The sequence below is a fragment of the Phyllosticta citriasiana genome, assembly GCF_038021145.1.
Source record: "Phyllosticta citriasiana strain CBS 120426 chromosome Unknown IWZ02scaffold_2, whole genome shotgun sequence".
Classification (NCBI taxonomy): Eukaryota; Fungi; Ascomycota; class Dothideomycetes; order Botryosphaeriales; family Phyllostictaceae; genus Phyllosticta; species Phyllosticta citriasiana.
In genome coordinates, this window is record NW_027117279.1 from 591539 (window position 1) to 613566 (window position 22028).

The window sequence follows — 22028 nt, forward strand, 5'->3', positions numbered from 1 at the left end:
GACTGAGAGAAACTGGCAAGTGCTAGATGAGACGAGATTGTGTGCTAGCGTTGCTTCTTACTGCTACATGCGCAGATCAAGCGTCGTCCCCGGTAGACCGACAGAACGAGGATGCGAATAGCCTATCGCCCAGCCAGGGTTCTATAGCTCAAACTGATCTTGTCGGCGCATTAGAAATTCATGACTACACAAAGAGTTAATACAACCTACCACAGCTTTCTATGTCCAATTTTTTGGCATGGTGTTTTCTATGGAAATGGAGGAAGGCGGCCATTTGGCAGAGAGGCCGCTAGCCGACGGGACGAGCATCCGACATGGAGACAGGAAGTAAGGATGGCATGATCAGACTGACAGAATGACAGCTGGTTCTCCCTCAGGATCCAAAGGAGAGCGCCACACATCCCCACATACACACTCCTAAAAAGCGATAAGAAAAGAGGCAAGCACAAGAGGCAAGGAGTCCCAGATACTCCAGGCACCAGTATACACTCGATTCAAATGCATCCAGCGACAGAACAAGGACGACCGACCGAGCGGACAGTGTTGTACGAGGTTCCGCCTGCGCTTGGCATAGTTACACCCACCCACCGCCGCCAAGGAAATCGACATGCCATTCTCCAGGCTGAAGCCGATCCTTTACATATCCAAGTTTATTGTCGCTCGCTTTTGAGCAGCAGCCAGCTCAGGAGAGAAATGAGAATCATCACTATCGTCACTGTACCTATCACTCGCAGCTCGCAAAGTAGAACATCGCTGTGGTGTCCTTTCACTTGTTTACGAAGTCTAACAGTCAGCGGGGGCAACCAGCAAGGAAACTGTTCAGAGACGGCAGCTGAAGAAAGGATGATGGAAGGATTCAGTGACTCGTTGAGATAGTCAGACATGCCCTCGAAGTGACGCGCTTCAGGGGCAGTCGTAAACGCGATGCAACGCAACCCAGCGCCACCTCAATGCATTCACTGCCTTGACAGAACCGATTGCCAGCGGTGGCGTACAATGATAGCAGCAGAGGGTCTTGGTCGGGTTGAATAGAATTGAGTTGGAAAAATGGTTCGCCACCTTCACTATAGGTACGAGAATCAGCCAGAAAAGTGTGCGCGCAAAGGCTACCCAAATAGATAGTCAAGGCGCGCGAGAGACGCATAAAGATTGGATGTACGGGAAGAAGCGCCGAGTAGCATGAATGGCCGGCCATCCGTGAGGGACACGTTTGCAGCGAGCCCCGTGAGTCAACACTAGAACTCCCAGGCTGAACCGTTGATTGGCGATTGTCTATGCATCCGACCCCGCGGTCCTCCAGGCCGCGGGCGCTGCATTGAGGCAGATATTCAACAATGGAAATCGAAAAAAGATGGCGAGAAATTGAGTCGATGAACATTCTGTGAGTTCTCCTCGAATAAACAGGCGTATGCACGCACTTGCGAGAAGTCAGTCCCCCACAATCAACTCGTGCATGAGAATGCCAGAACGAACGCTACGACACTCCTACACGAGTGTGCATCCAAACGACGACGACGAAAAGAGACAAGATGCAAAAGGTGTCTCAGAGAGAACTCCCTCCCATACAGTCGCTCGTCACGGTCGATGAATTCAAACACCTGGACCCGTGTCCCATCGTCCTAACAGATTCCATCACGGTCGAGAGAGCGCCACAAACGCACGTTCAAGGAGTTTCGCGATAAGACGCTCTACCAGCGCTGCGCAGTGTCGTCTTCAACGTGGGCCCGGTGGGGCATCCGCATAGGCTCTGTAGACGCGAGGAAAGCCAAAAGACAGTACAACGATAGCTTCCAACAAGTCTCGACACGATCTCCTCAACCACTTCTCAAATTCCCTGGCGTTGCGCGAGTTGTTTTGGATTTCACTTGCCCCCCCCCTGGCCCCTTTCGGTTGGCTCCACAGCGGTCGGTTGGACGAGCAGCCAAGCCCGCCAAGCCGAGCCAGGCGGATCATGGGCCCAGGCCAGGGCAGCTGCGTGGATGGGGTTGGGAGGAGGAGCGAGGGACGGTGGTGATGCGAAAGATGGGCGGATGACGTGCTGTCGGAGAGATTGTCGCGCGAAACACTACGCGCGCTGCGTCAGGACTGGAATGATGGCGTTAAGTAGAACCCTGATAAAAAGAACCGCTACCGCTTAACATTCATGTGAAGGCAACGGCGACCCGCGATATAATGTACAACGTTGATCATGTTTTGACCTTGCAGATTTGATCGGGTAATTTTTTCCTCGTATTTGATTTTTCTCTCGTTGATCGCAGCGCCATCGTGTCTCTGGGAAGCGTACAGTACCCACAATAGGACAATTACATATGGTGCAGCAGCGACGTAAACAGGAACCCTCTGTATTGGCTAGCTCGCCGAGACAGGAATTTCCTTGCCAGATGGCGATGAGAGAAGAGAAACAGCAGACAGGAATTAGTTTGGAGACCATGACGCCATCATTCCGCTTGCTCGAGACTGTCTTTTTCCAAGAGAAGCAAAAAGATCCAAAGGTTTCCTCAAAACACAATCAGAGAAGTGAAAGAGCCCTCAGCGCAGTGTCGCCGCTTAGGCAGGCCCCCGCCCCCCCCCCCCCCCCCCCCCCAAAAAAAAAAGCAGAGCATAGTTCGGTTCGAGCTTAGCAACTGAGCAAGTCGAGGATCTGTACCGAGAAAAAGGAGTAAAACGCCGACAAACTCCAGGCGTGCGTGATGTGATCAACGCAAACCGCCATCAGGTAAGCTTAATTGAAAAGAGATGATTGTTCGCAAGTCCCCGTCCGTGACACCAAAGAAATAACGGGTGGTAGAGTAATCCTGGACGCTCGGGAGCGCGAAAAATATGTGTGTGGATAGAATATCGATCGAGTGGTTGCCAATACACGGGACCTGGTTTGGAGGAATTCCCTCTGTGGATCACAGCTGTCGCAAGTCTCTTGAGCGCTGGTGGCAGAGGTCCCCGAAAATGATTGACCGCAGCGGGAGGGCCGGACCGCCATGAGTGGCGGGGGCGGGGGCAGTGGCTTTGCAGGTGTTCCTGAGTGAAGATGATGGGCTGGCGGCGATATCCAAGTTGTAAGGAGAGGAATCGGAGGTGACGGTCCATCTACAATCCATTGGCCGTTCAACTATCGTACCAGGGGCTTTCCTCATACGACTCGAGGAGGAGATAGGTCTCGTAGGGCATTCCGCGAGGAATCTTCTTGTCGCTCGAGGACCGTAACGCAGTGTTGGTCCCCGTGGCGTCGCTCCTTGTCTTCGCATCTTTGGCTCTCTCCTTGCCTTTCTCCAATTCCTTGCCATTCGCCTCAGCCTCCTCTTCCTGCAACTCTTTCAGCTTAGCCTCGCGCTCCTTCTCCTTTTCTTCCTCCTGCTCACGCTCGTACTCCTCTTGTGTCATGTAATACGATGGCTCAAAGCTGACTTCTCTCCAAGCCTGGAACATCTTGCGCCAATAACATGCTTGAGCTGCCGGCGTGAGGTAGCGGTCTCGGAAAGTCTTGATACTGTTGTCTGCAATGCGCCTGGCCTCATCCTGGTGTTGGAGGTAGTATTCCATCTTCCAGTGCATGTCTGAAAAGTCGCGCTCGACCTGAATGAAGTTTTGGTTTGGCCCCGATGGAACGAGTAGGTGGTGGAAATTCTCGCCCCAGTGTAGTTTGTGAATGACTGTCAACGAGTGGCAGTTCAAAAGGTACTTGAGACGTCCGGAGTATGTGTGGCCCTCGGTGTGGACCGGAAACATGTAACGACAGTGCTTGGACATGGGAACGAGGTTCTTGGGCTCCGAATCACCGCCCCATTCGATCTCCTCAATGTCGGCCCAGCTTTTGCCCTGAGAGACCTTGAGCAAGTCAGTCCGCACCTGAACGGGGCCGGCGGGCGACTTGGCGCCTCTCCAGATTGCGCGCTTGTCCTTCTCGTCGAAGGGAATCTCATCTTCCTCGATGGCCCTAAGAAGCGCAGTGTACTCGCCAGCAGGACCTTCCCAACTGTAGAAACCAAAGTCAGGCATGAGCCAAAGATTTTGATCGTGTGGCTCGCGGGTAAGCGCCCAAGTCGTGGCCGAGGTGTTGTTCTCGTACACGGCAAAATAAGCGCCATCGTCTACCACGAAGGAGAACTCGATATTGGGAATGTCACCCGGGTAGGCGGAAATGGCGCGCTGGATAGACTGCAACACGGCGATGGTTCGCTGGCGATAGTCACGGCGCCGGGCGCCTCTGGCGTTCAGGATAAAGAGCTAAACGTGGCGTTAGCCTGGTACAGCGGCGACGGCTGAAGCGTGGTGGTGACGTACCTGGCGGTTGTAAATCATTGCCCTGATAATTCCATCAATCTTCCAGCCAATCTTGACGTCGGCCGGCGTGATCTTGCCAACTTTCTTGCGGTGAGCGACAGCGCGATCCAGCTCGGCCCACAAGTCCGGGAAGGCAACATCGCACTGCTCGGGCGAGAGGCCATAATTGTGAGCGTCTCGCGCGGCTTCGAACTGCCAATTATCCGCCGAGCCGGGCGAAGTGTATGAGGAAGAATAGGAGGCGCCGGAGTGCGGTTGCGAGAGCGTGGGGGCGGAGTGTTGTTTTTCGTAAGAGAAGGGTATCGTGTCTGCCGAACGGGTGTTGTAGGTTGTGTAACCCAACAAAAGGAAGATGATGAGCGTGACGCCCGCGAGGCCAGCGGCTCGCTGGTAGGTGAGCAGAGCCATGATGGCGGGAAAAAGGAGAGCGCGTTGTGGAAGTCGAAGGGCGTGGTTCAAAGGGAGGGTGGGAGCGAGGAGCGTCGGAGGCGGCGGCAGCGGAGGTTATCAGCGCTTGCGGGAGGAAGAGCGTATGTGCGCGTGGAGGCGGCAGAGACAACGATATTGGAGGGCAGCGAGTGCGGGTAGTGGAGTGGAGTGGAGTGGAATGGAGTGGAGTGGACTGGACTGGACAACGGCAGCCTCACATCAGCGATGGGCTGGCATAGTCCATGTCTTGGGCAAAGGCAAAAGGTGTGGAGAGCCTAAAAACTACCTTGCGGACTGAGAAGATGGGAGGGCGTGGGTCGTCAAGGGAGGCCCCGAGCTTTAATGGCCCGCGGCTAAGCCCGCCGCCCCTACGAGTACGTGCTGTACTGCACTGTACTGTACTGTACTGTACTGTGCTGTACCACCATGTACAACGTACATAACAAGCCTAAATCATCTGCTATGCCACCTCAGCCCCCCTGACGCTCTGCGCCAACGGCTCTAACTGTGCCTGATGTGGGTGGCGGTCTTTGCGGGGTTGCCCATACCACGTCGTCCTGTTTTCGTCGACGGTCGCACAACTCAGACTTTGACGTTTTGGTCCCGTCGGTCCGCTGCATGTAGTATACTCGCTCCGACGAAGCTACTCATCGCCAGTATGTAGCTAAGTAAGTAACTACATACACAGCGTCGATCTTCTAGAAGCTGGCTAGTCCCTCCGCCACCGTCGCGACATCAAAACACCAGCCCTGTCTTGTTTCCGCCCAGTCCTCCCACACCAAGGGCGGTTTCAATCACTGGTCCGGATGCGGAGGAATGAGGCGCATCTTGATGGAGGAGATTGATGATTGAAACCAAACGGCCCACCATATCTGCAGGGCTGTTCCTCTTCTTCTCCGCCTTTGACCAGGAACCAATGCCATGACTTGTCGCAGACCCTGCTCCCGTCGGGTTCACGCAACGCAAATCAAGGGATCCTCCACCACTTGCTGCTAGCTGAGATGAACCCATGCCATTAAGCTCAGCCCAACCACCACCTTTTGCTCCGTCCGCTTTCTTTCGATTTTTCCGCCATGTCGTAAGTACCGGTACATGCAAACCAAAATGTTCGAGACTCTGGCCAAGCACCCTTAACGTACTTGTATCTGCTCCCACCGCCACCATCTAGCAACTGCGACTTCGTTCGGACATCCTCATCTCCCTCTTTTTGCGCCTATCGCACCGATCGAAGGTTATCAGTCTCGGAGCTCGTCCTCAAGTCCAACAAGGCGACCACTGCTTAAACTAGCAGCGGGAGCTAGCGAAACTGCTAACGGTGCTCTCACGGCCGTCCACGGAGCTGACTCGTTACTTTGATCATGGCCGTAGAGAAACACGAGTCTCGGTGGTGGGCTGCTAGAGCGACCATGTCCCTGCTCGTTTTCTGGAAACACTCATATACAACAACGCTTCGTGTGCCCTAGACACCTGCCTCATCATCTACGGAGCCACGGGATATCAACAGCACTGACGGAGGAACGTCTGGTGTTTTGCACGTGATGGCTAAGGTACCGTGAGCTTCAGGTTCAGGCTGCAACGTCATCGGCCATCATGAGGTGGGCAGTTGAGGAGGGGAAGCGGGGCGCTCTGTAAGCACATGTTTGGTCAGCCACACCACAGCACAGCGACATGAACGGCAAGTACAACATGCGGCTTGTGTACTCTCTCTTGCCACTACTTCTATACCTGTAGCAGGCCCCGCACATAGCCAACGCCATAGCCACTGCTCCCTATTCTCAATTGCTTCAAACATGGCTCCCGTCATCTTGTACGACCTCCCTAGTAAGGGCCGTTGCAGCTGCTGGTCCCTGAACCCGTGGAAGAGTGAGTGATATCCAGCACAACCAGTTAACAGCTCGGCTGAAAGTATCCAAGCTCGCATGGCCCTCAACTACAAGAATATCGACTACAAGACCGAATGGCTCGAGTACCCAGACGTTGCTCCCACACTCTCGGCAGCCGGCGTGCCGCCCAATGACCCATCGAGCAATCCGATGCCGTATTCCATCCCCGCTGTGCGCCTGCCAGACGGCACGCACATCATGGACAGCCAAAAGATAATTGTGGAGCTGGAGAAGCTGTACCCCATGCCCTCGCTGCACATCGACTCAGAGGTCTTGCCCAAAGTCCAGGAGCTGATGCCTCAGATCATGGCAGCCCTGGTTGGCGTCTTCATGCCGCGTACGCCACGCGTGCTGCTCAACGACGTCAGCGCGGCCTACTTCGAGGACACGCGCAAGGTGCGCTTTGGGATGCCTCTGTCGCAGCTTGAGAAGGAGAAGGGCGGTGCCCCGGCCTGGGAGGCGGCCAAGGAGCCATTGCAGAAGATGGCGGCCCTGTTGAACCAGCAGAGTGGCCCCTTTTTCTTGGGCAACGAGGGTGAGTGCTCTGCTGCGGGTCTTCGTCATACGTCTACATACATAGCTGACGCGCTCAGTTTCTTACGCCGACTTCGTGCTCGTCTCCCTTTTGGAGTACGCCAAGCGCACCGGGCAGGACTCCTACGACAACATTGTGGCTGTGGACAAGTCGTTTGACGAGATCTACAGAGCCTCTGCCAAATGGCTTGAGCGCGACGACCACTAATTGCAGATGCGAGATGATTTGCTCGGCCTTCGGACGACGGCCAAAGATTGAAGTGGATTTGAAACCGTTGTACGAGCATACATGATAACCACGACCAAAGTGACCACTCGGGACGGAGGACTTGCTACCCGCATGTATGAAAGAAAAAATTGTTTCAACTCCTTAAGCTCCTACTGCCGCCACTGCTGCCAAGACGCAGCAAAAGGCATTGCTCCTGCACGCTTTGACGCGCGTTGTGCTCCGCAACAACGCGCAACTATTCCCTCTGCTCAGCTGTTGCATGTCCTGTGCTCGCGAGTCAAGTCTGGACCCTGTATGAACCTACCGCTTGCTAATTGTACTGGTGTGTGGAAGCAAGGCAGTATTGCATGCAACTACCTCTTTTTCGTAATCGGAAAACGAATGCACATAGCTCGGGAAAATGCTCACCAACGCGGCGTTGTGATTCGCCCAGCCCCAATATACGACGGGGGCACTGACCAGCATTTTCGAATTGCAAATGGCTGATCTGTGTCGTATGCACGTCTGGCTATTTCTCCCATGCGTATTTCATCAACCTTCAGTATCTGTGTTTACGGGGCTGCGTGCATCCGCGGAGAAAGCAAACGTCGTCACGAATTTGACTGTTGAAACCGTTTTGCAGCTGCTGCGGGCAACCAGCTGGGTGCCGGAGACTCAACCGCGCTGCCACTTCAGCTGTGCTGTATCCTATCTGTACCGGTACTCTGCAGTGCTCGCAGCCAGTAGCAACGACGGTCAACATAATGAAGAAGAAAACGGTGCATAGCCACCCAAGCCCCTCTACCCAAGCCTTTCTGACACCGCTCAACACTTCAGCGCAGCAGCCCCGAGCAAAAACAAGAATCGAAGCAAAAAAGAAAAAAAGAAAGGCGAAGCTACGCCAAGACCGGAGAAAGCAATCATTTCATCATGCTCCCGGACAAGCTGAGCGAGCTGGGTGGCTGAGCCGCTGTCTAGCGTTGTTAGCTGTTTTATCTACTACAGAGCATGCATGAGTGGTAAGCCGGTCGTCCGCTCCACGACGATGTGGCCAAAGAAGCAAAAATGTTGCTGTGATGGTCATCAAGAGCTGCGCGAGAGCTCGGCGTGTTACTCAGCCTGTGTGTCCACGCAATCCCGCGTCAATGTGATGATCCCATCTTGAGCTGTTATCGTCGTGCTGGATCCAAATTTCTTGTCTTTGCCAAGCTGAGCATGGAGTAAGGAAACAGGAGACGAGTCCGAAGTAGACTCATTCCATCATAGCACGGCGACGGCAGTGATGTGTGACCAGGAGCATGTCGAAAAGCCTAAGCTTCTATTCACTCTACCTTTTCTTGCCTATTCTGCCCTTGCTCGCTCGCTTCAACGTAAAATTCAGGGCCAACCCATACTCGTCCCTACGCTCACAGGCTCGATTTCAAGTTGGACACCACGACGACGACATCCGCTTGTCTCACCTTCGCCATCGGCCGGGCAGAACAGGCGGGAAAAGAAACACATTAGGAAAATCGTCATACCAATTCCCAAACAGCAATAGCAGACATTATCCGCCGGGCTAGGTAGCTACCTAGCTCCCAAACGCCATTTTACAGGAAAGACTTTTGTCTCCGCGCTTGTTCGCCGACATTCTGGAACAGACTGCTTAAGATTCCTCGGCTAGACACTTCAGCAAGCAGGGACGACGGGACGCAAGACGCTGTGTGCCGTGCCGTTCGATACAGCGCTGCCATCTTCATCCCACGTCATGTCTCACTGCAGCAGCTCTTCACTGTCCGTCCGCCTTATCCTTTTTCCTCTTCCAGCCGGTGCGGAACAGCTTGCCCATCTCAAAGCGCGGCAGCGGATGGGCCTCGGTATTTAGCACCATGTCCTCAAGTGGAAGCACGTCGTCGGGACCAAACAGCAGGTAAAAGTACTTGAGCGTCTCGGCAAGCCAGAAGCTCTCCATGTTGTCGCGCATGCGCGGCGGCACCGTTGTCACGTCGTCGAGCGATGTGAAGCCCTCGCCGCCGTCCTCGCCCTCTGACGGGTCCAACAGCGTGTGCCGCACAAACGCCTCGAACATCTGCCACCCCCACTCGCGATACTTGTCGTCGCGAGTGATGCGCCACATGTAGAAGAGAGACTCGACCGTCTCGGGCCGCTGCAGGTTGTGCCGGTCCGCCGGCTTGATATCGTAGTCGCTCCGCCACGACGCGTCCGGGTCGTCACTGAGGTCGGCCGTCGGCGCGGGAACGGTGTCTTTCCAGGACACGGGGTTGCGCGGCGGGTCCCAGATGTGGAAGTAGGCGATTTCGGGCGCGAGACCCGTCGCCGTCACCTTGTACATGCCCCAGCACGTCTTGGTCAGCTCGCGCGCGAGCGCCATGTCATCCTCGTCCTTTTGCGACCAGGTGGGCGATTGCCGCGCTTCTGCAAGAGTCTTGCCGCCTGTGACAGCCAGAGCAATGGTCCCCGGCATGAAGCAGACCAAGTGGTCCATTTTTGGAGAGAGCTCGCCGATGAGCCCGCTTGGCCTTTCGGCCAGGACGGTCAGGTTGGACGGGGAGGAGTAAGTCAGGAGGTGTCTCCGGATGCCCCCCATCGATTCTTCCCACATTTCGTGGTAGACGGGCTCTTCCTTGCGGGTCTGCAGGTACTGCTTGATCAGATATTCGTAGTACGAGTCTCCACGACTGCCCAAACGAATGTTGGAGCCTTGGAATCGGCCAGTGTCTGGTTGGAAGAAAATGGGGACGAGGCCGTCCTCCGCACCTGCGTCATCAATAACCTTCATGATGTTCTCAGCCTTCTCCCAGTAGTGCGTCTCTCCCGTCAGCTTGGCGACGTATTTCATCTCCAGCTGGAGACTGGTTGCTTCGGCCGTGGACGATGCTCCCGCATCGGCATGAGACTTGATACCCTTTCTGGTTTTCAAATTGATACTGGCATATGGTACGCCAGTATTGGACTCGTAAGCGCCGAGCAATCTATCGGCGAGGTCAATGGCCTTTTCGAGATAGAGATCCTCGGCCCCAGATCCTTCGGGAATGGTGATGGGAGCGTAATGAGGGAATTCGGTCGACAAATAATGCGCCGAGAGCAGACCTCCCAGCATGCGAATGGTCGTCTCGAAAGTGTTCACGTCGTGATCCTTGTCGTAATTCAAAGAGAGCGAAACCCACTCGCGGGCGTGTGCCAGCTGAGTGGTCAAGTTCATGAGAATGAGCGTATCGAGGGCGTCAACAATGATCCAGCCCATGCCGCCTGGAACCATCTGGCGGCCCTTTTTGGACTTAGGGTGATATTCGTCAAAGCCTAGACTGTGTCAATTGCAACTCCCTCGCAGCATGTGCCGCATATGGAGGGCTCCAACGTACCCCAGCCGTACTTCTCGTAAGCCTCCCAACTTATCTTGAACGCATCGCGCACTCTTTCTCTCCTTTCTAACCAGTCTACTGCGGCTGGTGGTTTGGATGACAGCATGTTCGTCAACACACTCTGGCCTGTCTTGGTATCCGACCTGCTCCTTTCCGAACCAGAAAAGAGGCCCAGCCAGTACACTATGGTGAAGACACCAAAGACGAGTACTATCCATGCCCTTTTTCTTCGAAACCATCCTTGCCTCCCCGACGCAGCGTAGTTGTATGGTTTGTCCTTGTACATCGGTAGCTCCTTTCCTTTTCCCAGCATGCCTCCAATGCTATCGGACACAGACGAGCTCGCTGCAGCGGCAGCGGCATAGGCACCGCCAGTTGAGCTGCTGTTGGCACTTCCGTTGCCCGCGGCGCCAAAGCGCGAGCGTCCTGAACTAGCCCAGACGACATCTTCATATGTGCGCTGTGGCTGCTCGAAGTTGGGCACGTTGCGCGGCACGGTAAAGGACATGGCGTCGGTGGTGGATTGCTGCAGCGACTGCCACTGCACACTCGACTCGATGGTCTTTTTGCTGCTCTCGATGGCCTGCTTGCCACTCTCGAGAGCCTGCTGGCCCGTCTCGGCTATCTGCCGCGAATACTGGGTCGCGGTGTGCGTGGCCTGCTGCTGCAGTAGGGAGAAGGCGTTCTTCGGGGCGATGGAGGGTCGGAGGTTGAACGGGTCCCGGTTTATATTCATGGACCACCGACGGGATGGCGGCGGCTATGAAGCTGGTGGGCCAAGGGGCAACGAGTGACTAGAGGTATGTTCAAATATGCGCATTGGAAGGAGAGGGCCGCGACTGTGGTGGTGGATAATGGCCTTGGTCGGGGGGTCGTCGGCGATTGGCGGAGGAGAGCAGGCATGCCAGCTGGCCCTTCTTTCAAAGCGGCTACCGCACGCCTGTCCTTTCGCATCCGCGGGTGCAGCTTGTTGTAGGCAGAACATGAGCAATTGAATGCGATACGCCCAAGAAAGAATTGAAACTAGGGCCGAGTTGACCAAGCAGCAATTTCAAGCTCTTGGTAATAAACAAGCCTCCAACCTGCGCATTGAACCGCAATGGTGATGATATCATAGCGGATGTCGCATTGATGTATCAGCATGTGAGCTCTCTCCCCGCGTTTACAATACCTTGAAGCCTTCTTGTTCTTCGACGAGGCGCACTGTTCAAGGCGAAGTGCCAGGCATCATAATCGGGTTCTCTGCAAACTTGGCCAAGTCCTCGGAGTGACCCTTAGCAAAAAAATACCCCTAGCAAGACGCGCAATCTCTGAGCCCTTACTATTCCCCCTTAGACACAGCATATATTTCAACCCTCGCAACAACTTCATGTAAGTCCTGTAACAAAATTCAAGCAAAACCAAGTCCTGGCATAACTGTAAACATGTTTGGCGTCCCAGGCTCAACATTTTTATAAAGCCCAGAAAAGACTGCATAGTAATTCCCACGCACTCCTGGCTTCAATTATCCGCTGCTACTAGAATCGAATGAAAAGAACGGCCTTCGCATTCAATGAGGCAAGTGTCGTGTCTTCCGATTTCGAGGGTTGTTCCCAAAGGCAGTTTGACGATAAGCAGGCCGAATTGAGTCGAGAGGGATTGGATTAGTGGAAAAGCGAAATGGCAAATCGTAACACTTCATATCCACACTGGCTGAACACCTCCGTCGTAGCTGGGGCTAAGGATATCCTTGAGAATTTTGGCGTCATGAATTGGCTCTTGAACCGTGAAAGACAATCCCATTGATGACGCCGGGAAGCTTTTTTCTAGCTCCGTGATTTATGCCACAAAAAAAAACCCCCACGTTCCATAGCCCGTCATCATGGCGCTTCCGCCATCATCAACTCAACCCGATAATCATTTTTGTGTGGCCGTTTATGCCTTCTTGCCGCTGGGGACGTCCGTGATGGTAAGACCTGGAACCGCCTGTTAGAAGATCCCCGGGTATTTCAAGGTATGATTCGGCGCAGACGTACCCGGGGGAAGGGACTGCTTCAGCTTCTCGGCCTTGTCGGAGTCCTTGAGGACAAGAGTGTAGAGGTAACGGTGGCAGCGGACCTTGAACTTGATCTGCTGGCTCTTCTTGTTCTTCTTGATTCTGGCCGCTGTCATGAGTTAGCGCGCTCCTGCATACATCTACGAGACATTTCGTAGCAAGTCCATTGACTCCTCTGGCGACGATCTGGGCGCAGCAACCGATTTCCACATCTTGCGGGGCATCCTAGCGCTCTTGAGGTGCCCATCTCTTGTCCCACCACAAAATAGCTTCCAACCTCGTTTCCTCTCCCAATGTTGTTCCTCATATTCTTTCACGGAAATTTCATCCAAAGCCGCGCCCATTCCGATCCAGTTTGCCATGTGTTGCAGACGCGATCGAGACTCGGGGTCGTTTGGAGAGTCTAAACGTACAGGAAGCGTCCTTGCGGCGGCAGATCTCGATGAACTGCTTGATGTCGGAGACCTCAGAAGGCATGGTGGGCGAATTGAGAATTGGGGGCGGAACGGTGTTGTCGGGATGTGGTGGTTTCGTCGTCACGGATTGCTCCAATATTTTCGGTGCGTGGTGTAGTCCGGCGACTGCCTCGCTTAGCACGTCCGAGCGTCAAGCTCGACCTGAGGACAGTCACGTGAGAGACTACGACATGAATGTACTGGCACCTGGAGTTCACTGGAGACGTATCGCTCAAACTATCACGACAGCACGAGGAAATTTTGATGGTACGTAGTTTCAACAGAGGTTTTGGTCATCAACTTGTCTTGGTCTTCACCCACTCGGTTTTGTGCAAAGTTCATAAGAACCTTTCAGCCAACGTGTTTTGTCTGCACTGACAACGTTGTCAAGTCTTGGAGGGAAGGGTTGGTGTTGAGATGATATTACACTGAGAGCCGCAAAGCATGTTGGGTAATCTCCACACCGAAACTCAAGAGTCATATCGGACAAGTACCTTCAATTGCCCTGCTAAATACGAATTGAGAGAATGACGAGTGGGCGCAACTGACAGTCAGCCCTTCTCCACCTTTTTGCGCTTCCCATCTCACGCTAGTGAAAGACCACAGCTTTCCACAGTCCTATGAAAGCAAGCCCCTTCCAAAGAGAGACCAGGACCTTAGAGAGCCAAGAGCCCAGCAAGTGCAAAGCTGAGGCCAACTCCGGCATAACTGCCCGGACGAATCGGCATGGCAGCAGCAGTTGGAGAAGGAGAAGCACCAGTAGCCCCGGGCGTTGTAGGAGTACCTGTAGTGGTTGCGTTGCCCGTGGTTGCGTTGCCCGTGGGCGCTGCGCCGGTAGGTGCGGCTGTGGAAGTAGGAACCGAGGAGGTCGAGGAGGGACAGGTAGCAGTTGTTGGTAGGTCGTTCACGCCTCGAGGTCTGCACAGTCGGTTGGCAAAGTCAATGACATCTGCAATTTTCATGTCAATATGGTGTGGTTCTTTTCCCCTCTAGTTGCCAGGTCCGGGAACTTACTATTTTGTTCGTCTAGGTTGCATCTTTGCGAGACACAACATCCAAGTCCAGCTATCAATGGCTTGTTGCCGCAAATGCAGGCAACATCGAGCGTCTGACATCCACCAAAGTCGTTTCCAACGCAAGATTGCTAAGATGCGTCAGAACATGCCGAAACATGACAACGAAATATAATGAGAACACAAAAACCAATGTCAGACATAATTTCAAGCAAGTTGTGTATGGGAAAGACTCGGAAATAGACTGAAATCTCCACTTACCGCGCAAACGGGTAAGAGCTGAGTTTGTGCTGCGGCTACACTGATATACCCAAATATCAGAATCGCCACTGAGAGAAGCATGTTGTTAGCTTTAATATTCCAATGAGGAAGTTGTGGACGCGTGTGGGCTGTATTTTCTGGGTATCACGATGGCTAGACACACAGAATGAAAAACTCCTTGGCCCGAGCGTACTTAGCTATCGCCGCGGGGCAGGCGCCGTGCTAATATATGCGGTAAAGAGCTTCTGACCTTGTGCGCTTGAACAAAACAAGCATCGTACCTACAGGGGGCCATGCTCGTGTACCGAATGATTATTGGAGAATTGCCTTTGGAGCATGCCCCCTGTCCAGCTCATTGGTCGACATGCCTGAGGCCAAACACCGATTACTATCATCGCAAACTGGTCCAAAGCAGCTTGTCCAAATGCCGTTGTGCCTCCAGGCAGAGAACATGCTCGGGCTGTGCGGGGTTTCAGTCATAGGGGAATGCCTGTGTTTGCATCCCGCTCTGCCTCCAAGTCCGACGTCAGGCACGTGTGTTTAAGCTCTCACCAACCGGTACATCCGCTTTTCCCGCCCAAGCCTTGTCTTCTCGTACCGACTTTGCCAAGGGTCTTCGGCGTCTACGCTTATTCGCGCACGTAGCGCGTCGTCGTTGTCTTCGTCATCATATAAAGATGTGTTTTGCCTTTGCACTATTACCAAGCACGCCTTCCGGGTAGGTGCCTGTCGAGGCTCCGAGCTAGACGCTCCTCTGATGGATAAGAATTCGCGTGCAAAGCCGGAGAACCCGAATGAAACACATGGAATGCTGTGTTTGCCTGGTATCAGAAGCGGAAACCTAGATACGACTTCATAAGTCTTCGATGGTGAACCGTCGATGATCAGTCTTCGAAAAGTCCAAGTTGACCAGAGTGTCGAGCGACAACATTGCTAGTCATGATCAACACAAACTTCCGCGTTGTTGTGGATTCGATGCGAGGAAAAACTGGAAAAGCCACTGAAGTGAAAACCCCTGTCTCGTGGATGGTAGGGGACGAATCAGGAAATTCTCAAAGGCGCAGATCAAGTGGCTCTGACTCCGACACCGACGCTGCGAGTTTGAAACAGTTCTACGAGTCCGCTGCCAGCGCACTCCTCGAGCACCCATTCGAAGTTGAGGCCATGGAATGTTTTCCACTTTTTGGTTCGCCCAGGCCTTGTGCCAACGAAGTCGCCTCTTGCTTTGCGTGCTTGCGTAGCTGTATCTTCGCCCACAACCCCACCGTCCCATCGTTCTTTCAAATGTGACATGGGGGCCTCTCGATACTTTGACGTTTTGTTTAGAATGTGAAGGAGGTGGGCTCGCGCGTCGGTGAGGAGTTTCAAGTAAGGGCCCATGGAGGGAACCGAGAAACTGTAAGATCCGTCCGTGGCCTTGACCTTGGTGAGTTGCGTCATAACACCTCCTCCGCTTCCACCTCCAGCTGCATAAGTGCCAGATCCGCCAACAGCGTCCAAAGATCCAGATGCCGCTTTGCTGCTTGAATCGATGACAGAGATGGAGGCATCTAGAACTGCAGGATTTGGTCGAGAGAACAGACCTGCCTGGACAGCAGTGTTCGCCGAAGTCAGGAAGCCGGTGTTCAACAAACCCACAACCTCTCGTTTGCTCAACAGAGCGGCAGAGACGGTGAGCGAAGTTGGATGGTCATGGAGCAAAGCGATATACTTTTCCTTGAGCTCGCCATCCAAGTGTGGGTGATTGCGAACTGTGCGCTCCCAATCCGACACCAGGACCAAACCTTCGCCAACAGCCCCCCCACCAGAACCAAGACCAGGAATGAGCACCCTGCGTATGACAGCCTTCCGCACCAACTCGGCGATCTCGCGCTCGGTGACAGTGGGCGATCTGCTGAGAGCATGGACGTGCGCGACCGAAGCGACAGGCGGCAAACGGATGCGGAAGTTCAATACTTCCGCAGTGCGCTGGCCGTTCATGCCCGACGCGCGCTCTGGCATGGGAGAGAACATTCTGCTCTGGATGTTTTTCATGAGTTGGGGAACATCGCGAAGCTCTAGGTCTATGGCCAAAGAAGCTACCATGCCCGTGTCATCCAACGGTTCGTCGAAGGCATCATCATCGGCTGCAGCGCTGGTCTTGCGGCGGGGCGTGTCCTGGGCGGGCTTGGATGACGGAGAGGAGATGCTGCGGCGGAACAGAGAATGCTTTTTCCGTTGGGCGGGCTTGGTCACACGGGATGATTTGGCAGGCGTGGTCTGAAAAGAGGACATGGCGATGTTGAGAGGATGGCATGGTTGCCGCCAAGTACACGGCATGGCCAGATGGGGCCTGAGGTGAGGTGACTCAGCTGTGGCTGGGGAACATTCACATGCGCCTGGCGTCACTGCACGCTGCAGCTGGAGCCCGGGCAGGCAAGTGAGCAACCTAGGTGAGCACAGCCCAGCAACGACATCATCACCACTTCCGCTTCGCTGTGGCTTCCTCGTTTCCCTGCCGTGCCCTGCCTGCGCCTTTCCTAAAACTCTGTGCCTCGTTCCCCTCATTCCTCGCCCAACAACATCTTTCGACTTTCGACTTTCGACTTTGCCAGTCAATCACTCCTGCATCTCTGCCTTCATGGCCGACACCATGTCCAAATCGTACGCCGAGGCGGCCGAGAAGCCTGCTGCCTTGCACATCCCATCAGCTCCGCCCACCAACGGCAGAAAAGTCACCTCCAAGTCTTCCAAGTCCAATCTGACCGCGCCGCCAAAGCATGATGCGCCCAATCCCGACAAATCGTACGCCGACGCTGCTCTCGAGCCTCCGACTGCGAGCCAGCCCAATGGCACGAGCACCAACGGAACAGCAAGTGCCAAGGGGCAAGACGGAATGCGCAAGAGAAAGGGCTCCGTCGGCAAAGCCAAAGGCGGACACTCGGAAAGCTGGTGGACGCCGAATGGCAAGAAAAAGGATCCATCTGCCAACAAGGAAAAGGCTGCTCCCAAAGAACACGCCGTCGTCTATGACAAGCTTGAGGGACCCGACGGCCAGCGCTTGATGAGCGTAAAGCCCGACGACAATTTTGAGGAGTCCCTCAGACAAGACAAAAAGGAGCAGAAGCCCGAATGGGAGAAGTCTGAGCTTACCAGTGGTAGGAGAGCGGGCGCTGGATGGGATTCGAGCGGGTCAGTTGCCCTTGCTTTCGCATTGGTGCAAAAGTTGACGTGAACAGGATTCGATGGGCTCCTCTGAATGTTCCTTTGAAGCGCCGCCTGCAAACCCTCATGGTCCTCTTTCACACCTTGACCATTGTTTGCTTCCTTGCTCTCTACTTCCTCATCTGCTCCATTCCCTTCTTGTGGCCCATCATCTTCCCCTACACCATCTATGTTCTCTTCTCCAATGCGGGCACATCCGGAAATCTGCGTCACCGCTCAAACTGGTTTCGCCGGAGCCCAATCTGGTCTCTCTACGCCTCGTACTTTCCTGCGCGGCTGCACCGTACCACGGAGTTGCCACCAACGCGCAAGTACATCTTTGGCTACCATCCCCACGGCATCCTGTCGCACGGAGCTTTTGCGGCTTTTGCTACCGAAGCCCTTGGCTTTTCGCAATTGTTTCCGGGCATCACCAACTCCCTGCTGACTCTTGATTCCAACTTCCGTATTCCCATTCATCGCGATTACCTCCTTCGCCTTGGATTGGCATCAGTTTCTCGCGAGTCGTGTGAAAACCTCCTGTCCAGAGGTGGTCCTAATGGCGAAGGCATGGGTCGCGCCATTACAATCGTCATTGGCGGTGCGCGCGAATCCCTTGACGCCTCTCCCGGCCAACTTCGTCTCGTTCTGTCCCGGCGCAAAGGCTTTGTCAAAATGGCGATTCGCACAGGTGCCGACCTTGTTCCCGTCCTTTGCTTTGGCGAAAACGAGCTTTACGAGCAGCTCGACCCTCAGCAGCATCCGCGCGTCCACAAGGTTCAGCTGCTTGTCAAGAAGTTCATGGGCTTCACGGTACCGCTCTTTCACGCGCGCGGTGTCTTCAACTACGACGTGGGTATGATGCCGTATCGTCGGCCGCTCAACGTGGTTGTCGGCCGCCCGGTCAAGGTGGAGCAACAAGCGACGCCGGATCCGGCGTACGTGGATGAAATGCATGCTCAGTACGTGCGCGAGCTGAGGCGGCTGTGGGACGACTGGAAGGACACATTTGCCAAGGAACGGACGGGGGAGTTGGAGATTGTCGAGTAGCGGGGTCGACGGGGCAAGTTGTGATCTTTTCATCAAAGCCTGGAAGCACTGTGTTAAAACTTTCTTATCCTGTTCCCCTGGCTTCTCTCTTACTCTTTTAGGTTGAGCATGGAATAGCGCGGCGGAGCCGGCATCACCAAAGCAGTGAGGAATCAAGCAAGCAGAGAAACGCAAAAGTAGCAACAACTACGACGTCATGACTACATAGGACTTTTCTTTTCTGCGACATCGACAATGGCAAGAGGGACGAACTCAGAACAAGGCGCGTTGCTGGATAGAATTGGATTGTAGCCTTAGAAGACAACAAACGAATTAGAAGGAAACATTTTCGTATTGTGAAGGTGTTGCGATGAGTTACTCATGTCTGGTGGAGCATCATTTGACTCGACTGGCGATACTCACATGTGAAGATTGAATATTCAGGCACGTAGGGGTGAAGACAGAAAAAAAAAAAAAGAAAAAAGAAAAAAAAAATTTGACAGATATGACAAACGCACGGAAAATCAGACCACACTGCACAGTCTGAGTGAGTAGGTAGTTGGTGCACGTACCTACAAGGCACACAGGTAGCAAGGTACAGTACGCATCGTCCCCATTGCCATTGCCATTGCCCTTGCGTACCGTTCCTTGCGCGGATGCCGAACCAAAACATCATCACATGAACCACCTCAATCCACCCACACAACCACATACCTACTACTACTACTACTACTCCTACTACTACTACTCCTACCACCCCTCCGTCTACCATTCGTTTCGTTCCCCCTTCCCTCCGTGCCTTCCTCACCCACTACTGCCTCAGGGCTCTTCTCGTCTGTTTGTCAATTGGCCAGATTGTGGTGCAAATGATATGTAGGTATGCCATACGTACAGGAGAGCGAGCACGATGGACAGACACATTATTACAGTACAGACACGATTTTGTAGTTGTAGAAAGAGAAGAAAAAGAAGAAACGGACAAGAGACAGGGAAAAAGATCGAACCACCTGCTGCACGTATGTTGACCCAGTGATGCAGTCAGTCAGTCGAGCCGACCAACAATACAAAAACAAAGTAAGTACATGAGCGCAGGTCCAATAGGAGGCGCGCACAGATGATCAGCACACGCGTGGGAGGAACGTCGAGCTGCCGTGGCTGCTCATGGCGCGCATGGGCGCTCCGCAGTAGTGCCTTACTCACGCTTCCAATGTCACCACGAGGGAAAGCGGCAGCCGAAGAAGCAAGCAAGCAAGCAAGCAAGCAAGCAAGCAAGCAACCGTGGCTCTCTCTCTCTCTCTCTCAACATTGAAGATGCCATCCATACCCAGCCCCACCGCCCCAATCCCAAACTCAACACAGCCAGCCAGCTAGCCCCTGCGACCATGTCGTCCGTGTCGCCCATACAAGCACCTAAGCAACGAGCCATCTTTCGTCCCACGTCGCCGAGACGCTCCTCTGTGACGGGGGCAACTTCCTCGGCCACAAAACGCCAGACAGACCCCGGGTTGATGTCGAACAAGGAAAACCGATATTTGCACTGCTCGAGAGCAAGAGGAAGGTAAAGAAGAAAGAAAATAGAAGAAAACAACAACGGTGGCCACTTCTCGAATCTAACACTGTCTTTTTCCTCACTCATTCCGCCAGGCGCGACGCGGACGGTTTCTATGCGCAGCAGCTCAATCAGCATGCCGTATAGTGACAAAAGTGTAGTTCTTTTCGGGGGCATCCACTCCGTCCCCACAATGAGCGCAGGGTCAGTGTCATCGCCATCGCCCACAGTCTAAATAGGAGAACCGGAAGGATTTTTGGCTACATCTCATCAATCATCGTTCTCATAGTCTGGATTCGGGGGCTTTGGACCGTCCTTGCGGATGGGAATCTTGATTCCTTGTCCCGCGAAACACTTGCTGAGTGGCGTGCTCTCGATGACCCCCGGAAACTTTTTGGCGCTGTAGACTTGGAACGAGTCGCTGAAAACTGAAGCCAAGACTGGCGCCTTTCCCTGGTTGAGGCCGTTGCCGCCGGCGGCTCCTACGTCGACGAAATTCATCTTGAGGCTGCCATGCGATTAGCACTTGACTTTTCCATCTTTGCCCCAGGATATCGCTTACCGAAACATGCCCTCGGTACGGACAGAAAGATCTTGAAGAACAAACCAGAAACCTTGGTGACCAGTGGGATCAAACAGGCGGAAGGCGTTCACACTAAGACTGCCAATCAGGTTGCGCGTGAACATGCCCGTCGCAGAATTGTTAGTTGCTTGCGGGATCGGAACCACGGGCATATTCGGCGCCTGTACAGGATAGCCAGGCTGCGACGGATACTGAGAATATTGCATCTGAGGTGCGACTGGGGCAGGAGGAGGGTAGCCTGGAGGGTAGCCTGGCGGAATTTGAGGAGGCATGCCTGGGGGCATGTGCGCCACTGGCGCCATGTACCCCGAAGGTCCACCCGGATATGAGCCATGTCGTCCCGGCATGGACATGGCGTAGGGTCCTGGGTCCTGCCAAGCTCGTTCGATGGGTGGAGGGTATGACGTGAGAGTGCTTGTGGAAATTGAAATTGTCGGTGCTCCGGAGGAAGCGCGAACCAGGTTGACTTCTTGACGGCCATCATGCGACCACAGGTCCACGGTCAAGACGAAAAAGGTGGATTCGACCTCACTTGGAGACGTGAGCATGGAATCGGGCAACACAACATGATGAACGGAACTTACTCAAACGGCACTTCCACCCCGGCCAAGTCTCTGACTATCAGGCGAATACAAGGTGGCGGGGTAATGGGCCGGCGGTCCTAAAGTAAAGGTTAGGGCTATGTGGCACGTTTAGAGGCGTCAAGACGCACCTTGTCGCCAAAGCCACACATTCGCGCTCGTATGGGCTGCTGTTCAACTCGTAGCTCGAATTTCCTGCCACCAGACTCGCCGACGAATGGTGCAAGAGAGGCCTCAGCTGGAGGAGGCATGTACTGATGCTGGCCGTGGTGGCCATGCTGAGAAACGGGAAGATTGTACATGGTATGGCTGCTGGCCGTGTTCGAAGAGGCTGCGCTGAGAGGACTTGTGTGCTCGCTTAAGGCCAAGTTAGGAGGAGGAGGAGGAGGATAGGCACCGGTGGCAGGTCCGGGACCTATGGGGTACGGATGCTCTCTTCGCGGTTGCATGGCTTAATGAAAGCGAGGATGGGGATATGTCGAAAGCGTTGGGGCGCAAGAACCACGGGACAAATGGCGTCGACAAATGGAGCGAGGAGAGATCAACTGAGGTTGGAGAGAAGGCGCGCGCGCGCGCGCCGAAGGGACAGGGATTGGTGGCACTGAAGTGCGCGCACGAGCGGCGACGGAAGGCGTGACGAAGGAC

General features: G+C 54.2%; 11 protein-coding genes across 11 annotated transcripts; 3 read left to right on the forward strand and 8 right to left on the reverse strand.

Moving 5' to 3' along the window:
* Positions 1 to 2043: 2043 nt before the first annotated feature.
* Positions 2044 to 2566, reverse strand: IWZ02DRAFT_124412 (uncharacterized protein). The gene has a single exon (XM_066761516.1). The coding sequence runs from the start codon at positions 2429 to 2431 to the stop codon at positions 2135 to 2137; it is 297 nt and encodes a 98-aa protein (XP_066625933.1). The 5' UTR covers positions 2432 to 2566; the 3' UTR covers positions 2044 to 2134.
* A 474-nt stretch (positions 2567 to 3040) lies between these two features.
* On the reverse strand, positions 3041 to 4803 carry IWZ02DRAFT_124422 (DUF821 domain-containing protein). The gene is made up of 2 exons (XM_066761517.1): positions 4279 to 4803; positions 3041 to 4221 (listed from the first exon to the last, which is right to left on the reverse strand). Exons 1-2 carry the CDS (start codon positions 4684 to 4686, stop codon positions 3103 to 3105), a joined length of 1527 nt encoding a protein of 508 aa, XP_066625934.1. The 5' UTR covers positions 4687 to 4803; the 3' UTR covers positions 3041 to 3102.
* Positions 4804 to 6184: 1381 nt separating this feature from the next.
* On the forward strand, positions 6185 to 7582 carry IWZ02DRAFT_124442 (uncharacterized protein). The gene is made up of 3 exons (XM_066761518.1): positions 6185 to 6570; positions 6622 to 7125; positions 7184 to 7582. Exons 1-3 carry the CDS (start codon positions 6498 to 6500, stop codon positions 7330 to 7332), a joined length of 726 nt encoding a protein of 241 aa, XP_066625935.1. The 5' UTR covers positions 6185 to 6497; the 3' UTR covers positions 7333 to 7582.
* Positions 7583 to 8582: 1000 nt separating this feature from the next.
* On the forward strand, positions 8583 to 9087 carry IWZ02DRAFT_124464 (uncharacterized protein). Its single transcript, XM_066761519.1, has one exon. It carries the CDS (start codon positions 8631 to 8633, stop codon positions 8892 to 8894), a length of 264 nt encoding a protein of 87 aa, XP_066625936.1. The 5' UTR covers positions 8583 to 8630; the 3' UTR covers positions 8895 to 9087.
* IWZ02DRAFT_441532 (glycoside hydrolase) lies at positions 8630 to 11711 on the reverse strand. Its single transcript, XM_066766919.1, has 2 exons — positions 10695 to 11711; positions 8630 to 10632 (listed from the first exon to the last, which is right to left on the reverse strand). The coding sequence occupies exons 1-2, from the start codon at positions 11428 to 11430 to the stop codon at positions 9101 to 9103; spliced, it is 2268 nt and encodes a 755-aa protein (XP_066625937.1). The 5' UTR covers positions 11431 to 11711; the 3' UTR covers positions 8630 to 9100.
* Positions 11712 to 12389: 678 nt separating this feature from the next.
* IWZ02DRAFT_124470 (60S ribosomal protein eL38) lies at positions 12390 to 13402 on the reverse strand. The gene is made up of 3 exons (XM_066761520.1): positions 13143 to 13402; positions 12710 to 12838; positions 12390 to 12649 (listed from the first exon to the last, which is right to left on the reverse strand). Exons 1-3 carry the CDS (start codon positions 13204 to 13206, stop codon positions 12609 to 12611), a joined length of 234 nt encoding a protein of 77 aa, XP_066625938.1. The 5' UTR covers positions 13207 to 13402; the 3' UTR covers positions 12390 to 12608.
* Positions 13403 to 13752: 350 nt separating this feature from the next.
* On the reverse strand, positions 13753 to 14645 carry IWZ02DRAFT_124506 (uncharacterized protein). Its single transcript, XM_066761521.1, has 3 exons — positions 14459 to 14645; positions 14199 to 14328; positions 13753 to 14133 (listed from the first exon to the last, which is right to left on the reverse strand). Exons 1-3 carry the CDS (start codon positions 14537 to 14539, stop codon positions 13841 to 13843), a joined length of 504 nt encoding a protein of 167 aa, XP_066625939.1. The 5' UTR covers positions 14540 to 14645; the 3' UTR covers positions 13753 to 13840.
* Positions 14646 to 15220: 575 nt separating this feature from the next.
* On the reverse strand, positions 15221 to 16755 carry IWZ02DRAFT_124509 (serine-threonine protein kinase 19-domain-containing protein). The gene has a single exon (XM_066761522.1). The coding sequence runs from the start codon at positions 16730 to 16732 to the stop codon at positions 15524 to 15526; it is 1209 nt and encodes a 402-aa protein (XP_066625940.1). The 5' UTR covers positions 16733 to 16755; the 3' UTR covers positions 15221 to 15523.
* Positions 16756 to 16935: 180 nt separating this feature from the next.
* IWZ02DRAFT_441542 (diacylglycerol O-acyltransferase 2) lies at positions 16936 to 19032 on the forward strand. Its single transcript, XM_066766920.1, has 2 exons — positions 16936 to 17629; positions 17677 to 19032. The coding sequence occupies exons 1-2, from the start codon at positions 17079 to 17081 to the stop codon at positions 18689 to 18691; spliced, it is 1566 nt and encodes a 521-aa protein (XP_066625941.1). The 5' UTR covers positions 16936 to 17078; the 3' UTR covers positions 18692 to 19032.
* Positions 19033 to 19661: 629 nt separating this feature from the next.
* IWZ02DRAFT_124544 (uncharacterized protein) lies at positions 19662 to 20564 on the reverse strand. Its single transcript, XM_066761523.1, has one exon. It carries the CDS (start codon positions 20394 to 20396, stop codon positions 19881 to 19883), a length of 516 nt encoding a protein of 171 aa, XP_066625942.1. The 5' UTR covers positions 20397 to 20564; the 3' UTR covers positions 19662 to 19880.
* Positions 20490 to 21634, reverse strand: IWZ02DRAFT_467442 (developmental regulator VelB; the record flags this gene model as incomplete). The annotated part of the gene is made up of 4 exons (XM_066768558.1): positions 20490 to 20727; positions 20782 to 21333; positions 21387 to 21463; positions 21515 to 21634. The coding sequence occupies 4 exons, from the start codon at positions 21632 to 21634 to the stop codon at positions 20490 to 20492; spliced, it is 987 nt and encodes a 328-aa protein (XP_066625943.1).
* Positions 21635 to 22028: the final 394 nt, after the last annotated feature.

Bases quoted from the DNA above. Each gene is read 5' to 3' on its own strand.
- IWZ02DRAFT_124544 (XM_066761523.1), bottom strand. From the start codon at position 20,396: ATGCCCCCGAAAAGAACTACACTTTTGTCACTATACGGCATGCTGATT.
- IWZ02DRAFT_124509 (XM_066761522.1), bottom strand. From the start codon at position 16,732: ATGTCCTCTTTTCAGACCACGCCTGCCAAATCATCCCGTGTGACCAAG.
- IWZ02DRAFT_124442 (XM_066761518.1), top strand. From the start codon at position 6,498: ATGGCTCCCGTCATCTTGTACGACCTCCCTAGTAAGGGCCGTTGCAGC. The intron at 6,571-6,621 runs GTGAGTGATATC...AAAGTATCCAAG, and splicing joins GTCCCTGAACCCGTGGAAGA to CTCGCATGGCCCTCAACTAC. The intron at 7,126-7,183 runs GTGAGTGCTCTG...TGACGCGCTCAG, and splicing joins CTTTTTCTTGGGCAACGAGG to TTTCTTACGCCGACTTCGTG.
- IWZ02DRAFT_124412 (XM_066761516.1), bottom strand. From the start codon at position 2,431: ATGGTCTCCAAACTAATTCCTGTCTGCTGTTTCTCTTCTCTCATCGCC.
- IWZ02DRAFT_124464 (XM_066761519.1), top strand. From the start codon at position 8,631: ATGTCGAAAAGCCTAAGCTTCTATTCACTCTACCTTTTCTTGCCTATT.
- IWZ02DRAFT_441542 (XM_066766920.1), top strand. From the start codon at position 17,079: ATGGCCGACACCATGTCCAAATCGTACGCCGAGGCGGCCGAGAAGCCT. The intron at 17,630-17,676 runs GTCAGTTGCCCT...TGACGTGAACAG, and splicing joins GCTGGATGGGATTCGAGCGG to GATTCGATGGGCTCCTCTGA.
- IWZ02DRAFT_441532 (XM_066766919.1), bottom strand. From the start codon at position 11,430: ATGAATATAAACCGGGACCCGTTCAACCTCCGACCCTCCATCGCCCCG. The intron at 10,633-10,694 runs GTACGTTGGAGC...GACACAGTCTAG, and splicing joins TTACGAGAAGTACGGCTGGG to GCTTTGACGAATATCACCCT.
- IWZ02DRAFT_124506 (XM_066761521.1), bottom strand. From the start codon at position 14,539: ATGCTTCTCTCAGTGGCGATTCTGATATTTGGGTATATCAGTGTAGCC. The intron at 14,329-14,458 runs GTAAGTGGAGAT...GACGCATCTTAG, and splicing joins AGCTCTTACCCGTTTGCGCG to CAATCTTGCGTTGGAAACGA. The intron at 14,134-14,198 runs GTAAGTTCCCGG...TGAAAATTGCAG, and splicing joins CAACCTAGACGAACAAAATA to ATGTCATTGACTTTGCCAAC.
- IWZ02DRAFT_124470 (XM_066761520.1), bottom strand. From the start codon at position 13,206: ATGCCTTCTGAGGTCTCCGACATCAAGCAGTTCATCGAGATCTGCCGC. The intron at 12,839-13,142 runs GTACGTTTAGAC...AACTCATGACAG, and splicing joins CCGCCGCAAGGACGCTTCCT to CGGCCAGAATCAAGAAGAAC. The intron at 12,650-12,709 runs GTACGTCTGCGC...AGGCGGTTCCAG, and splicing joins GAAGCAGTCCCTTCCCCCGG to GTCTTACCATCACGGACGTC.
- IWZ02DRAFT_124422 (XM_066761517.1), bottom strand. From the start codon at position 4,686: ATGGCTCTGCTCACCTACCAGCGAGCCGCTGGCCTCGCGGGCGTCACG. The intron at 4,222-4,278 runs GTACGTCACCAC...CGCCACGTTTAG, and splicing joins CAATGATTTACAACCGCCAG to CTCTTTATCCTGAACGCCAG.